At 45.5% G+C, this 15,843-nt stretch overlaps 1 protein-coding gene across 1 annotated transcript; it reads right to left on the reverse strand.

Annotated features, from left to right (window-relative positions):
- Positions 1-731: 731 nt before the first annotated feature.
- On the reverse strand, positions 732-5,451 carry LOC129387911 (uncharacterized). The gene is made up of 2 exons (XM_055077670.1): positions 4,777-5,451; positions 732-1,076 (listed from the first exon to the last, which is right to left on the reverse strand). Exons 1-2 carry the CDS (start codon positions 4,967-4,969, stop codon positions 835-837), a joined length of 435 nt encoding a protein of 144 aa, XP_054933645.1. The 5' UTR covers positions 4,970-5,451; the 3' UTR covers positions 732-834.
- Between the last annotated feature and the right edge of the window lie 10,392 nt (positions 5,452-15,843).

A 15,843-nucleotide genomic window follows, 5' to 3' on the forward strand; every position in this document is an offset into this window, starting at 1 on the left:
CAGCTACCGTGTCCTGCCTCTACAGTGACCCACCGTGTCGGCGGGAAAGAGGATCGTCGGAGTGGTACGCATGTACACATGGCCACATACTCGGTGACCCAAGCTGGTGCGATGGTTGGTTTTCGAACCCTGTTACCTCAGCACATCGGTCCCGGTGCGCTACCGATTCGACCACGGACTATCCAGTGACCCAGGTGTAGGCGGGAAAACGGTTAGATATGAACGTACAAACATAGATAGAAAGCCCCCGAAAAGAACGTGAAGTTTGTGCTTTTGCGCATTCTCTGGGCATAATGGTACGATTACTGCGGCGCGGTCATTTGCGGCTGCTCGTCAACGTTGGGCTTTTCTTCTCTTAACCTTTCACTCCAGTTTCTTCTTCCCACGTTGCAAGGTAGCCAACCAGGCACCGTTCATGGTTAGTTCTCTATATACGCTGCCTCTACTCTGAGCAGACGTGGATAAGAAGTTGTCGCGTTAATCACACGCGCGCACGCGCGCACACACACACACACACACACACACACACACACACACACACACACACACACACACACACACACACACACACGCACGCGCACGCGCACACGCACGCACGCACACGCACACACCGTAATGTATTAGAAACAGCTGCTTGCTTCAGTACTTCCGCACGTGCGAAACAAGCTACGTTGCACAGAATTCTGCGAGAAAGGAAAAAAATTATCATCCCCCAGAGTGTAGCGCGAAGCTTTAAAGTAAATGCACAGAGCAACTCGATCAAGCACGAGGGCACTTAAATTGACGGATCAGTTCTGGGGAATGCCGCAGAACATGGAGTGCCGTGTCGGCGATTCAATGACGTAGTGGTGGCCAGCTGGTCTTTCCGGGCGGCGAGGGATGCGCGACGACGTGCAGACCGGCGCGGTAGCCCTTGGTGTATCGGGTGACCACTACGATGAGGACGCAGGCCACGGTGGCCATGACCAGGATGAGCACGAAACTGACCATGGCCTGCGCGGTGTCCAGGTCGTGCTCTCCCGCTGTCGAAGGGTACGGTGCGTCCGCCGAGGGTCCCAACAGCGGAGATCCCAAGCCTGCAGAGAGACCCAGGGTCAGCTGGGAGTCTGTCGAGAATGCGCGTTTGCACGACTTGCGTTTCCGTCTTTATATCGCGGACAGTGCAGATTGTGGTGTCGTCGACATCGCCGCCGACGAACAGGAAACGCGCGCCCAATGGCGGCGAACGACGACACCGACCCGCGCAATGTGTAGGCACGAAGAACCCCCCAACAACTCCCGTTTATTGGATGCCCACAAGCGTGCATCTAGGGCGGGAATGGGCGGTTGTCGCGGCACACTTCACTGTGTATACGGCCGCAAAGAGGGTTCAAGTCGGGCATACGAGCACCGAAAGTAATGACAATCCGAAACCCACGGCACCACATAGATCTCTAAAGGAACAGACAAAGCCGTGATGGCGTTACACATGAGTTCTTCAAAGTGATAATGATGACGATGATGATAAAAAAGGCGATCTTTGTTATCTGAAACCCACGACACCACACAGATCTCTAAAGGAACAGACAAACAAAGCCGTGATGAAGTTACAGACGAATTCTTCAAAAATGATAACGATGACGATGATACGAAAAAAAGGCGATCTTTTGTTCCGGTCTAACTCATCAGCCCTGTTTCTCGGTCTCTCGGGGGCTATATTGCAAAAGTAAATTAGTTTAGAAACTTTAGGCTGGCAAACTACTCGCTCAAAACTATGACTCGTTTGGCATCAGAACACCTGTGGCGTTGCGAGTTTCGGTTCGTGTACCTCCGACTGGTGCGCCCCAAGCGGTTATACTGTGAAGTGGCTATCGGGGTCGCATCGTTATGCGTTCAATACAGGATCATTGCAGATCGAACGTCGCAGACCTGTCGCTCAATCATCTCGAACTTTCTCGTAAAAAATCGTGGATACCTACCAGCTTTCTAGTAATTTTACCGTAAATTGTTGACGAAGAGAATTTTATGTTCGCGTGACGTGCTTGCAAAGTTTGCTCAAGTGCAGGAAACGTACGGTTTTGTGAGAAAACTAATGTGTTACCTTGGTGGGTAAATATGCACAACTTTATCCGCTGAGCCTAGAAAGGCATGTCCAGTATTTTATGATGTTTATCGGCGTTCTCGGTCAGAAAAAAAATAACATTAAGAGCCATAAATATTGACAAAAATATGCCAAGTTGACCTTTTGTTTGCTGGTAAAATTATTATTGATTTGCTCATTTTAATTACTTTATTTGAATGTCTTACAACTGTACGTTACAGTAAAAGTTATTCTGCGGTAATACATTGTATGGCTCTTCTGAAAAAAAAAAAAGAGAACATGACAAGAATATAAAACGTCTATTGTGGTCCCCTTCCAGTTCTGATTTTCGCAATGAGCTGTTCCATATAAAATTAAGGCACACAGTGCATTAGATAGGCCTGCTTACTGGCTTCACATTTCCGTCATTATCTCATTTCGATTTTTTTTTTACTCGACTGAGACGTGGTTCGTATTATTTTGACCTCTGACTCACGCTCAGCATAGTTCCGTACCAACACTTCACCGCATAGCGAAATTGTTGCCGTGCTTCAGGAAGTCTACAAGGATGGCTTGGTGGGCGAGTTGACAAAGCATCTTAAAGGGTTAACAGCGCACACGGACGGGGACAGAGCGAGGAACAACAGGATACAGCGCTGAACTACAACTGGCACTTTATTGGAAGAGGTAACATGTATGTAGGCTGAAACAGCCAATGGGAAAGCTAAAGAAGTCAAACACCCAAAAAATTAAAAAAAATATTTCGGCTCATCATTTCGCCCGCTGCCCTTCGCAAAGCGTCATCCAGATATTCAATTTGCTTTTTTTGACATCGTCACTGAAGGCGAACTTACGCAATTATGTTTATCACGATGGATTTCATAAGCTTCGATCACTTCACGTGTCAGCTTGTTTTTCTCTTTCTTAATAACTGTACACTCCCCGTAGACCAGTTTACAAGCACAACTTCTGCAGTGTAGTGACAGATGGCCCGACACGACAGTCTTTCTAACCAGATCCTTGTGCTCCCTGAGCCTGTCGTCCACACACCTATACCCGACTGTGGCCGATATACCTTTTCCCGCAGTCCAAGGTGAGAGAGTAAGTTACACCTTCCTCGCAATTAACGAACTGCTCCCTGTGATTTATTGAGCATCCAACTTTTTTTTTGGCATAAAGGTTGACCATCCAACAAATTTTTGAAAGTTTGTTGGGGGCAGAGAAGATAACGTCTACACTAGCACGCATACCTATCTTGTTGATATTGTGAGCGATTCTGTGCATATAGGGCACTACTAGGAACCTTTCTTTCTTTTTCTTTATCAACTGTCTGTCCTTGTTACCACGCTTCAATTCTTTGAGCAAACCACCAGCCCCTGACATAAGCAGATGAAGCAGGTAGCCAGGCGAGAAACATGAGCAAAAAAAAAATTGTCTCTTCCAAATGAAAACACGATTTGAGGAAAGAATTTCTTCAACAAGACAAGATTATGCCCCTTTTGACAAGCTTTGTGTGATTGGAGCTGTACGGGAGCAGCGGTTTACTGGTCCTAGGCTCAAACAACCAGCAAACATGTGCTTCAGTGAAATGAAACCTCTAGTCAAGAAACTTCAGCGAGTGATTCACAAGAACTTCATGCGTTAACTGCAGTGGCTTCAGACACTCGCTAAAAAGGGCCGGAACACGCGATACAATTACTTGAAAGTTGGCCATTTCACGTTTTAAAATGATGAGATAGTCGTCCACGTACCTAAAAAAACGCGTTTCACACTTTTCGAGACTGTCGTATCGGGCCACCTGTCACTACACTGCAGAAGTTGTTTTGTAAGCCGGTCTACGGGGAGTGTACGGGGATTAAGAAAGAGAAGGACAAGTTGACATGTAAAGTGGTCGAAGCTTATGAAATCCATCGTGATAAACGTTATTCCGTAAGCACGCCTTCATTAACCCTGTCAAAACAGGAAATTGAATATCTGGATGACGCTTTGTAAAGGGCAGAGGGCGATATGGTGAGTGCAAATTCTTATTAATTTTTTTTTTTTTTGGTGTTTGGCAATTGTTAGCTTTCTCATTGGCCGTTTCAGCCTACATATATATGTTGCCTCTTCCAATGAAGTACCAGTCGTAGTTCAGCGCTGTGTCCTGTTGTCCGTCGCTCTTTGCACGTCCATGTGCGCTGGTAACCCTTTAAAAAACTTCAGGGAGTCGCTTCGCGCTGCGTGGGACTGTAACGTGAACTGCCTCAGCACGTGAGAGCTTGCCTGTGTCGTCCGGTCCTAAAAACCACCATAAGTATATTGTCTTTGATGGGAACCACCCACAATTACTAACCCACAACGGCCCGAAATGTGCAAAAAACAATAATTGTCGTCCATGACGTCACACTGACGTACCGGCCCTGAAGTTTCGGCGCGAAATTTAAAAAAAAAGTTTAATTTTGACCGTCGTTTTCTCTTTTGATAATCAACCAGTTACCGCGAAATCAACGAAAATGCGGTTCCTCAAGAGTACTTAATGTAGAAGCATTCAGTATTTCTCCTTATTACACGTGTTCCTTTCACATTCCCGCTTCGGTATCTCTTTAACCCTAACCCACCACAGAACGGCATTGCGTATGCTTGCCTTTAAGATTGAGCAACTGGAAGCTGGCGGTATCACTGACCCATTTGGTGACGCGAGTACGACTGGCTGGTCTCGTTTCCCTCGAGGCTCTTACCTTCTCCATCGGCATCACGTGATACGGGAACGACGCCTGCCGGGTTGCCCTCCGCGTCGGCCGAGACCGGAGCGCTGGCCTTTTCCCCGGGTCTGCCGAGCACCATTGCGAAGTACCTGCAGACGCTCACAAAAAAATCTGAGAAGCGCTTCTTCTTCTTCCTCGTCTTCCTACGCAACCTAAGGTCATTCATAAGAACAAGACAAAAGAATTAATCCCCCAGAGCGGGTATGTGCCACTACCATCTAGGCTCTACATCTGCAGCTACATCTACCATTCATACCAAGGAATTTCTGACATTGCCCCTGCGGCCATCTCTCGAACTTCACCGCTATGCACCAGCTTAACTGAACGGGTCAGCATGAAAAAAAAGAAAAAGAAAGCATAATAATAATAATATATAAATAAAGCTGCCGGAATTGCAACAAATTTCAGTCAGCAACGTGAAGAGCGTAGGCTCTTCTAGTAACCTGCATATTTTCCTGCTAGCTTCCTGAGCTGCGTTACAGCAGTGTTTTGATCATGACCAAAATTTTGCTGTAACGCGGCAAATGCGTCGCGACGGTGTGCCGTAATACGCCTGTTAATAAAACGGTGTACCCTCCCGACGTTGCTCACTGGAAGTTATTGAAATTCGGGCGACCTTCCGAAATATAATCGTTTGAAAATGCTTGCCCATTGAGTTACGCTGGTGCACTGTGGTGAAGTTCGAGGGATGGTCGCAGGGACAATGTCCAACATTTATGGACATGAACGCGCGCACGCGCTTTTTTTTTCTTTATTTCCGCTATGTTTCTCGACGGTCTCTCTACGTCACGCCGAGTTCACATTTTGTGAAAATCGGGAACATGTTATGCGTAAAGTGTGGCAAAACTTTAACGTTTCTCGATTAACTAGAAACTTTGCAAGTGACTATTGAAACCTTGTTTTCACCATATTTCCATTCGTCGTACGCGCCTGCCGCGCGGTGCCCACAGTGGACTAAACGAATCGTCTTGTTCATGTTCCGTTGAAATGGGGGGCAGGTTATGGATCAGGTGTAAAGTCCTAACTGTTTGGATTAATTGCAGCTGTTGCAGTAAATTACACGTTCAAGCACACCGGAAGATGGGTGCGCAGCTAAAATGCTGCTACATTGGGCCGCGTAGTGAGCAGCAGTGTAGCAGACGACAGAGCGAGCCGTAGCGAGAGCCACAGTGCGGCCATGTTCCGGTCCCACGTGACCACCTTCTGCGTCACGATATCATGACGCGTACCCTTCTCGGGAAACGAAACCAAAACTGGTTGGCAGAACCCCTACTGTATTAAATCATTTAGGACGTTTCTGAGGCTTGCTAGTATTTCTTCTAGAATTTCGAGGTCCGGAACTTTCATTTAGCGCTAGAAAAAGAAACAGAGAAACAAATGAAAAGTCGGCATTCTCATGTCGGTGGCCATTTTGTTAGTGTCGCCGAGTTACCAAGATTATTCCTGATATGGCTCAAATACGGCATGTATGCGTTGAATTCGATTGATCGACAAATCGATCACGCGAAGAAACGTCGCTACGTCGCCCGTATCTGTTGAAATGAAGTTTCTTCTCTGGGCCAACTACTTATTTTCTGTTCTTCATAATCATCATCATCATTATCCTCCTCCTCATCATCATCATAAACATCACATTCTTCTTCTTCATTGTCGTCGTTTATTAACTCTTAGGACCCCCTTGAGAGTTATCACAGACGGCGAAAGGATGGCGTAAGACACAGTGGCCACCAGTACGAACCAAGAGGAAACAACAACAACAAAAGCAAAAGAGAACAGAATCGAACTTGATGCACGTTTCGAATAGGCAAATAAGAATAACATACAGAATCTCTGGAATCGCATTAAAGAGAACAATACAAAAAAGTTAGCGCGAAGTGCAGTGACAGCTGATGTTCAGGTTGTTAAATAAGGCAATGGAAAACTCACAGTGAAAGCGCAGCGCCAGCGCCAAATAGACAGAATATATATATATATATATATATATATATATATATATATAGAGAGAGAGAGAGAGAGAGAGAGAGAGAGAGAGCAGTGACTGTGGTTACGAGTTGAAATAACTAGCACGTGAAATGCACGTTAACCAGAAATTCTCTCATTTGAAAACACTAAACCGGCATAGGAGTGAAACTTTTTGCATTTAAGAGAGTTTCCTTTTTAATACGAAAGTGGCTTTATTGCCTGTGTTTAAAACATTCGCATCCGCCTTCAAGATTGTCGTTCAGTTCTTCTGTGACTGGTCTATCTGAAACAAGGATCTGTCGCAGCGTGCGAAACGTACCTGGGAATGTCAGTTTAGCGTATGCAAATCGCGGAGCAGGGACGAAAAAAACAAAAACAAAAGAAAGTCAGCGGACAGGAATTGACAGCGCACGTATTGCATTACCTGCTCGCAAGGCTGGGGTAAATTGGCCACGTGCCCCGATTTAATGAGGTTCGCGACTGTGGGCTATCGTCGTGCGCCGAGTACCGTGTTTACTCGCATGGAAGTTCGATGCCAAACTCAACCCTACAATGCGCATCCGAAACACAGTTACCCACGAAGGAAAAGTAGAAAAACATGGTCACCTTTATTTCTTGACTTAGAGAATACATTCGTACAAAAAATCTATTATTTGAGGTAAAACGTTTTTAAGTGTATAGTAGCTAATTAACCAATAAAAACTTTGCTGGAGTATTCGCAAGTAAAACCTCGTTCCAGCGCATCAAAAGCTATTCTATAAAACGCCGTGCGTGAAGTTTTATGAGCTTAAATAAGAATTTGGAGATATCAAACTCAGCGTAGCGTACATGGTACGTAGGACGTAAACCTCTGCGAAAGAGAGGGTTATACTTGATTTATGAAGTGACGGCGGAAATTGGGGCTGTTAAGCGGTATACAGGAATAGTGAAAGTAATCACACACGTGTGCAACTGTCACGTGGTTGACGATGGCCCTGCAGTCTGCGCGAGCATAGATTTCGTTGGTCGCTCTTCGAACTCTCTCCACATGCTTGTCCTTGCGGTGTTCGCTGACTCGACCCGCAGAGCTCTTTCTCATTGATGCATCGTTTTCCCCACGACGAAACCATGCCGGTATGCCGTGAAACACCGCTGAAGCAGTTGTCGCCCTGGGGGCTTAGAAATCATATATCCAAACGGAAACTGTATAAAGCTTTTTTTAGCCCCATGAACGTTGTCAGGAGCGATTGCCAAGTTTGTGCTTAGGAGTCCATTGAGTTCAGGATAGGAGTTTTAAGAGGCGTTCCGACGCGTTTTCGCGCTTGAGAACATCGTTTCTATCGTTTCGATAGAAAAGTAACGCCCATTTTCGCGTCTCGAAGAAGCAAGCTCCCGAGAGACTGCCGAAGAAGCCAAAACTGTTCGCTCGTTCCTTGTCTCCGACTTTATTCGTTTCGTGACATAGTAGTACAGGGGCTTTAGCTGGTTTCTACATTTTAAAGCAAGATTTTCTCAGTAAACGCTCTCGGGGTTTGCTGGCCTTGGCTGCTGGTCACTACACTGTCTTGCCAAAATGCTCAGACGCAGAAAAATGTGATAGTATATAGTAATTACAAACATTTTCACTGACTAAACCAACAACGAATTTGACCTTTCGGTGCCTGTTGTTAACAAAGCATAAAGTCGCAGTTTCGCCCGAAAGGGGAAGCATGGACAGCGATAGCAAATTAGTGGACCGCTATACTAAGTAAGTATATTAGTTTTATCGGCCCTATAAACATGGAAACGTACGCTGACTAAATTAGAGAGCATACTGTCAGCACGCACAGCTAACATGAACACATCACACTCGATGACCGCGGACACTCGCTGTCGGAAGGCTGGCGTGAGCAAGCAAGCAGCAGCAGCGAGAGAAGTGACCTTCGTGCTGTCTATTGTTTCAACGCAAACTGTGCGGTGAGAGCACACCACGCACAAAGGTACGAGGTGGTCTTCTATCTTTCCAGTTCCGCTATTGCAATCACAGAAAATACACGTCCGATGGCGGATTCGAACCTCGGTCTGCCAGCGCAACAGTCCGATGCTCCAAGCACTAGACCTCAGTTGCACGCATACTTCTCCCGTGCCAAAGGCAGGTCCATCTCTTCGAGACAAGTGGCGCTTACTTCACGTCGCGCGTTGCCCGTGTCACCGAGAGCCCGTGTCATCGAGAGCACGTGTCAGCGAGAGCATGCGTACACGAGGGAATCGCTTCACGAAAGCTGCGCTTCAGACAGATTCAAGCATGTTCGTTGGATTTGCGTAGGTTTGAAAATGCGTGGGCATTTCTTTGGCTATACCGTATACCCGATTTCGGTCTGTCTATGGGGCCTCGATACGATGACCGTGTAAGAAGAATTAAAAAAAAAACTTTGCTCTTATAGGGGAATCGAGCCTGGGTCTGCAGCATGGTAAGTAAGTATACCTACCCTCGGCGCAACGCCAGCATTTCTTTATTGCGATAGCCATTATATAGACATTCCGAGCGAATATCCGTCGTTGGCGTCGCCGTGACCTTCCCTATGAAGTCTAAGTGCGATGACATCGTGGCCGCGCGCCATAGGCTGTAGGTGCGAGAGAACGCGTGCGAGGCCTGAAGGAGCCAAGAGGAAGAACGGTGGCTTGGTGCGGTGGTGAGGGTGCGCGCCGACTTTTCGCACTCACAAGGGGGGGGGGGGGGAGAAATGAGGGCAGGATGCGTGTCTCCGCTTCAACTCCGGCCCTGGCTGCGCACGTTGTGGCTGGGCGCGGGCGTCCTCTCTTGGAGGTAATATGCGATGGGTTCGATAGCTAGGCGATCCGAGGTAGCTGATGGCTTCGTGTACGCTGCGTTGTCGCGCGCTTAGCTCGCATCGAGGCGAAAGGCAGCAGGAAGGGGAATTCGCTCGCCACTGCTGCCGCATTTCACCACGCCAGCATTCTGACAGTGAGTTTGTGCTGTTATCGAGTGAGTCGCGTTCAGGTTCGTCTGTCTACGAGTGACACCATGCTTATTAATTTAGTTCGTAAGCGAATGTTTACAGCAGTTTATACAGCTGACGAAACTACGAACTTTACTGCAATATAGCCGTCTAACAATTTGCTACCGTAATCGATGCTTAGCCTTTCAGTCGAAACTGCCCAGCCGCCTGAAAAGAGCGTCCACCTCTTCCCTCCCCAACCCCCAGTGCCTTGCGCGCGATGGAAGATGGCGCGCTTCCTCCCCGCTTTCCTCCCTTGCGCGCACGAGATTTAGCCGCCATCGTCGTCTCACTCTCGCACGCTTTTACTTGCACCTACAGCATACGGCGCACGGCGACGGTGTTATCGCCCTTGGACTTTATACGGAGCATCACGACGACTCCGACGCCGATGGCACATATACGCCTGGAGTGACCATATAATTGCTATCGCAACAATAGGTGAAATTACAGGTGGAAATTACAGCAACCGCGAGAATCAGTAATCATTAATTGAAAAGTTTGAGGAAATGTCATGGTCATTTCCTTTTAGAACAATGCAGGTTGCGAGAATTTCGTCTTCCCCTTTTCTCGCCGCGATTTCACTATATCTACTGCCGAGAATCGAACGTGTGATCGTGCTCAGGAACAGAGCGCCGTAGCAACTGGGCCATAGCCAGCGGGAACGTTAAGAAGGTTACTGCATGTTCAAGGATGGTGGTATGCTAAGACGTGTAGACAAGATGTCTCGCCGGCTCTCGTACTACTGAAACGTGCTCGGGAAAGCAATATCGATGCAGACGAAGTTTCTGGCAACAGGATTCCATCGTAGTGGTTGCTAAGTCTGGGAATTGTACATGTATTTGAGTTAATAGAGCTATTAGCATTCACTTGGAGTGCTTGAACTTTCAACGCCATTAGCGCAAATACGTGTATAACGATGCCGAACAAGAAAAAAAAAGGAGAAGATAAAAAGAAAGGCACGTTCCGCTTATAACAGCTTACGTTAAAAGCTCAAGCCCGGTTTTGTATTTTACATGTCTGGCAACAGAAATAAACTTGGCAGGCAATAATAACGGAAGGATCTGCAACATCATTTTTTCACACGCCTTGTTCGCGGCGACCAAGGCTTTATCTGCGAAATCTGCAGGTGCTTTTTAGACAAGGGAACTTTCTGCTTCGACCAAGGCCGAACGAGAATGTTTCCTTGCTTCCAAAGAAAGGTGATCTCTTATTTAAAAAAAAAAATTAAGCAATCCATGGATAGAAGTTTCACACCCGATGAAGTGGACCCGGGAGCACCAGTGACGCATCCGATCAAAAATATAGTGAGTATGATGCGATCAGTAAACGCTTTAAAGTCCACATGTGCTGCCGATTCACCATTGCGTCAAAGTCGTGTACGTTTGTGCACCTTCCGGAATAATAAAAAAAAAAACAAGATGTAAGCGGGCACTAGTGCGTCCTGCTGTCTTCCTTGTTTTAGTGCTTTCCTAGCATTCGTCTTTCTTTTTCTATTCGTGTTATCGTACTTCTGATCCTTTCTCTTTTATTCAATTATACGGACACTCCATGCGCATTTCTGCCGTCGCCGTGATGTTACATATAAAATCCAAGGGCGACAGCACCGTCGCCGCGCGCCCTAAGCTGTATGCTTCCCCTTTCCATTGAAACTGCGACTTTTCTTGTTTCCCCATCACTCCTCCGCGCATGCTAGAAGAGTGTTTCTTTTCACGGTGCGGGCCATTATTGTTATGTCCTATCGCAAATACTTTGCTGGATGGGTCAAAAGCGCCATGACACCACATTTTAGAGCCATTAACGCATCGGAACACTGCGAAAAAGTCCATAATTCTCAAGCGATCGTCAAGGACTTGGTCACGGTCACAAATCACTTAAGCAGGGAGCGATGCAGGAACCGCTGTAGACATGTCATCTTGTTGTTTAACAATGTTTCCATCCCATGTCGCGTAAGTTGAGCTTAACGTGAACAGCCTCCGATACCTCAGATTTGTACTGCAATTTGCGCATGACCACGAAACCACCCTCCTTATCTGCAGGTAAAAAGTGTTAGTAAATTGTCCTTCACGTGAGCAACAGTTGTATTCAGGGCAAACTTTTTCTACCCACCGGACGAGATCGCGTCAGCACGTCCACGCTTACGGATACACACCTTTCCGGCTTGGCTTCAGGAACTCGCTTAGAGTCTTGTCGAACCATTGCGAAAAGTTCAGGACTTGACCTGCCCGCCGTTCGACGGCTAACTTTGGCTTGCACTCGAGCACGGGTTGTAGCTTGTTTGGTAAGAGTCACATAACCCACGATGTGGACGGGGTTTGCCGATGCCCAAGACTTCTCTGTACCCACTGCCTCAAGCCTGGTATAACTTGTTGCCAGAGCGGACGTAGCTTTTTGCTGCCCCTGTACGATTGCAGAGGCTCAGCAAGAAAGTCAATTTGGACAAGAAAAACACGAACACCTGTCTCACGAGGCACCGCAGACAACTGGATACAATATGTTGTTCATTCAATACCTTTGTCGCGAAAATGAGCGTATATCGGTCAGACAGGCCCTTGTATACATGAGAGGCTAAATAAGCCTTCGTGCTAACGGTACAAAAGTTGCTACAGGCCATTTTGGCATACATTGCTGGAAGTCGGTATGCGTGTTGGTTTTTGAAAAAAAAAAAATTGCTTTGAATTGGGTCCAACGCAGAGTGACAAGAGAATTTCCTGAGGCTTATAAAATTGAAATGAAATGAAAGAACAGCGTGATCATGCCCTCGGTGGGGCAGCTGGCAGAAGAGATGCTGTTTCTCGTATTATCGCTAGAGCTATGTACCTAATAAGTTGCGACTACGGTGTGGACACGTGAGGGTTCCTTGATCTGTGTCTCTGAATGTTGACATTCTTGTTTTTGTTTTCGATTACTTGGATATATATCGTGTGCGTGCGAAAATAAAATAAAATTGCTGTTGAAATTAGCGCTGTGTGTGTTATCACGGATCCCAACTAGTCCGGCAACATTACTTTACTACTAATACTGATATAGTGCTACTACTGCTGTTGCTGCTGCCGTATATAGCTTGTTCCTGGGAACATTAAATAAATTATTGATTAATAAATTCATAATTATCATTATTGTTATGATTATTGTTATTGTTATTAGTAGTAGTAGTAATAGTAGTAGTACAAGTATAGATAAATTGGCTTGAAAACATGCATGTAGGTATATCAAGAGGTATAGCGATAGTGTGCTCTTCTAATACGCTGTGGTATGTAGTCTCAGGGTTTGACAAGGTGTGCACGTGCGTTCGCTTCCGTTGAAATAAAGAACTTGCGAATATTCGATATTTGATTTCTTCAAATATGCAGAGTTTATCTGAGCCTTCTTCTTTATTTTTCCGTTTCGCGAATATTTTCCGCGTTCGGTTCGATGTCTCTTGACTCTTGACCCGCTGAAGTCGAGAATCTGACGAAGTCTCTCCCGGTCGGGAAGAATTATGGCGAAAAACAAAACGGACCCCGACTGCATCGCATCGCGTTTCAATCGCTGAGCACTGTACTTTTTAATAGTAGCACTGCGCCCAGCGGACATATGTACATACACGACGTCAAAGAGCTTCGTCACGGGGCAGGCGGTCCTTGACGTTCGCGAACACTTAGTCTTCTGCTCTGGGGATATCTGGGGATATCTGGGGATATTCTGGGGATATCTGCTCGCCAAACTGACGCACGACGCGTGCAACAGTCTTGCTCTTGTCTGGAACGTAAGCAACGTCCGCGCGTTTCAGACTTTGTTGTGCAAGACCTTGGCAGAGGAACCGGATTAGAGCTGCGTTTAGAAAAACGTTTATTCAACAAGAGACGATACGAACAATGAATCACAATCACGGCACAATTCCACCAGGACGATCACATATACAAAGTACGAAGCACTGTATACCCGTGGCACGTTTTCAAAGAAGTGTCCGAGTCCTCACTCACTAACGCATAACCACAAATACACACGCTGCACACAGTTACACATAAACTAATTGTCACGTTATATAAAATGTTGATGTATGCAGTGTACAAAATGGTTACGTACAATGATGATGCGACAGAGACATTTTACATAATCTTGAAGTGTCGCTATGAGATGGGTATATACAAAAATGCTACACAAAGAGAAGTTTTATTGGCTTATATACATTTTTCATTTCATTGTCACTATACAAGTATACTTCAATACAGATGCAAATCTTGTATACATTAAAGTACATATTGGGGTCTAGAACATATTTTATACACATAATATTTGGGTCAGATTGGGGACTAGCTACAGTGATGTATTCATTTAGGTACAATCATGATATAAACAATCTTTCATCTTTATTGTGACCATGTTTCTCCTGTCCACTTATACAAATACTAGATTTGTATTGTTTTCTTGCGATACCTTGTGACGTTTACCGAAGCGACGTTTACCTTGTGTGCGTTAGTTGTATATTTTTTGTATATTTTCCCTTTTTCATACTATGGCATTTTACGAGCCTAACCGGCAGGGAGGGCCCGAGAGTCAATACCCAATGATAGGTAGTGCCACTTTGTCTTTCCTTGTCAGCCAAAATCTTGTGTGCCATTTTTTTAGGAATTCCTCTATGCCATTTCTTGCGAGTTCCTTGTTTAAAGATTCGCACATCACAGTCCTTATTTTCTTTAATACTGGGTATGCGGCTTTTTGTGGTTTTCGTCTTATTTCAGCTTTTCCTCTTGGTTTACATAAGCAGAACATTATTATTATTGTCAGCAATTTTTCGAAGCTGTTTTTTATTTCTGTCTGGCTTTCCTAATTTTGTTTTGAAGTTGCTAGATGCTAACCTCCATATTATTTTGGCTGGAGGACAGCCTTTGATTGCATGTCCTTGTGTTTCTGTTTCAGTGCAGTTGGGGCGCCGGTCCGTTTGGGTAATTCCAAATTTGGCTAGGCGTGCCTTTGTTGGTAGGACGCCCCACTTTCTCTTCCATTCGAAGTCTTTTATTTCGCTCGGAAGGTTAGTTCCTTTCCAAAACCTCCATTTTTGCGTACTGCTCTTGTTGATGTCTTCTGTATTTAGTTCTCTGACGGCCGTTGCGGTGCTCGCGTCTATTGGCTTGACTTCTGCGATGGTAGTATCAGGGCATATTTCTTTTATTGCTTTTTTGTGTTTATTGCTGCCTTGTAGAATTTTAATGGTACTTCGGCTCTTGGGCCATGCCATTCCTTGTCTGTAACGTGCCGATAGAGCCTGCTTAGCCAATATCGTAGTGCCGACGTTCCCCTATATTGCGGTGCGTTCGGCAATGCGACAACCGTCTTGGCTGCTAGTGTTCTTCATATGAGAGGTACATTGGGTATTTTTTTTTTTATTTATTTCACAATAACCCTAAAGGCCCTCTAGGGAGGGTATTACATAGGGTAAATGTTACATAGGTGATGTGAACAGTGCGTAATGTAAATACAATGGAAAAACAAAACAGGGAAAAAAATTAATTACAGTGCATCAACGTACAAACACAAAAAAATAATGATAGTTATCAGTACAGCAACTCTAAATTGTTTGTACAAAATGTGACACTGTCGTGGAAGCTTGGTTAACGGCGCATTAACAAAAAAAAAAAAAAAAAAAAAAAAATGTTTGCAAATCAGAGAGTCAGACGTGATATATTAGGTATTCATGGTACTGCGTAGAGCATCTGTAAATTTTAAGGCATTTGTTTCGGTGACAATGTGCGATGGCAGATTATTCCATTCTTTCGAGGTGCGAGGTATGAATGACTGTCCAAATGCGAGGGAATGACTCATTATGCATTTAACTTTGCAAGAATGATCCCGACGCGGAAAAATGACTGAGGGTTTACGCATGAACTCGTTATGAAGGGATACGTGATAGTAGAGCTTATGGAATAGTGTTAAACGAGATATATTACGGCGAAGTGACAAGGCTTCAAGTCCGGCGCGATTTTTTAATGCTGTTATACTTGTTTCTCGTGAATAATCTGAAAAGATGAAGCGTACAGCACGGTTCTGCAGGGCTTCTAAGTCAGTTATTAGGTATGCTTGATGGGGATCCCATATGGCTGACGCGTACTCTATTTTA

This window comes from Dermacentor andersoni, chromosome 10, assembly GCF_023375885.2.
Source record: "Dermacentor andersoni chromosome 10, qqDerAnde1_hic_scaffold, whole genome shotgun sequence".
In the NCBI taxonomy this organism is placed as follows: domain Eukaryota; kingdom Metazoa; phylum Arthropoda; class Arachnida; order Ixodida; family Ixodidae; genus Dermacentor; species Dermacentor andersoni.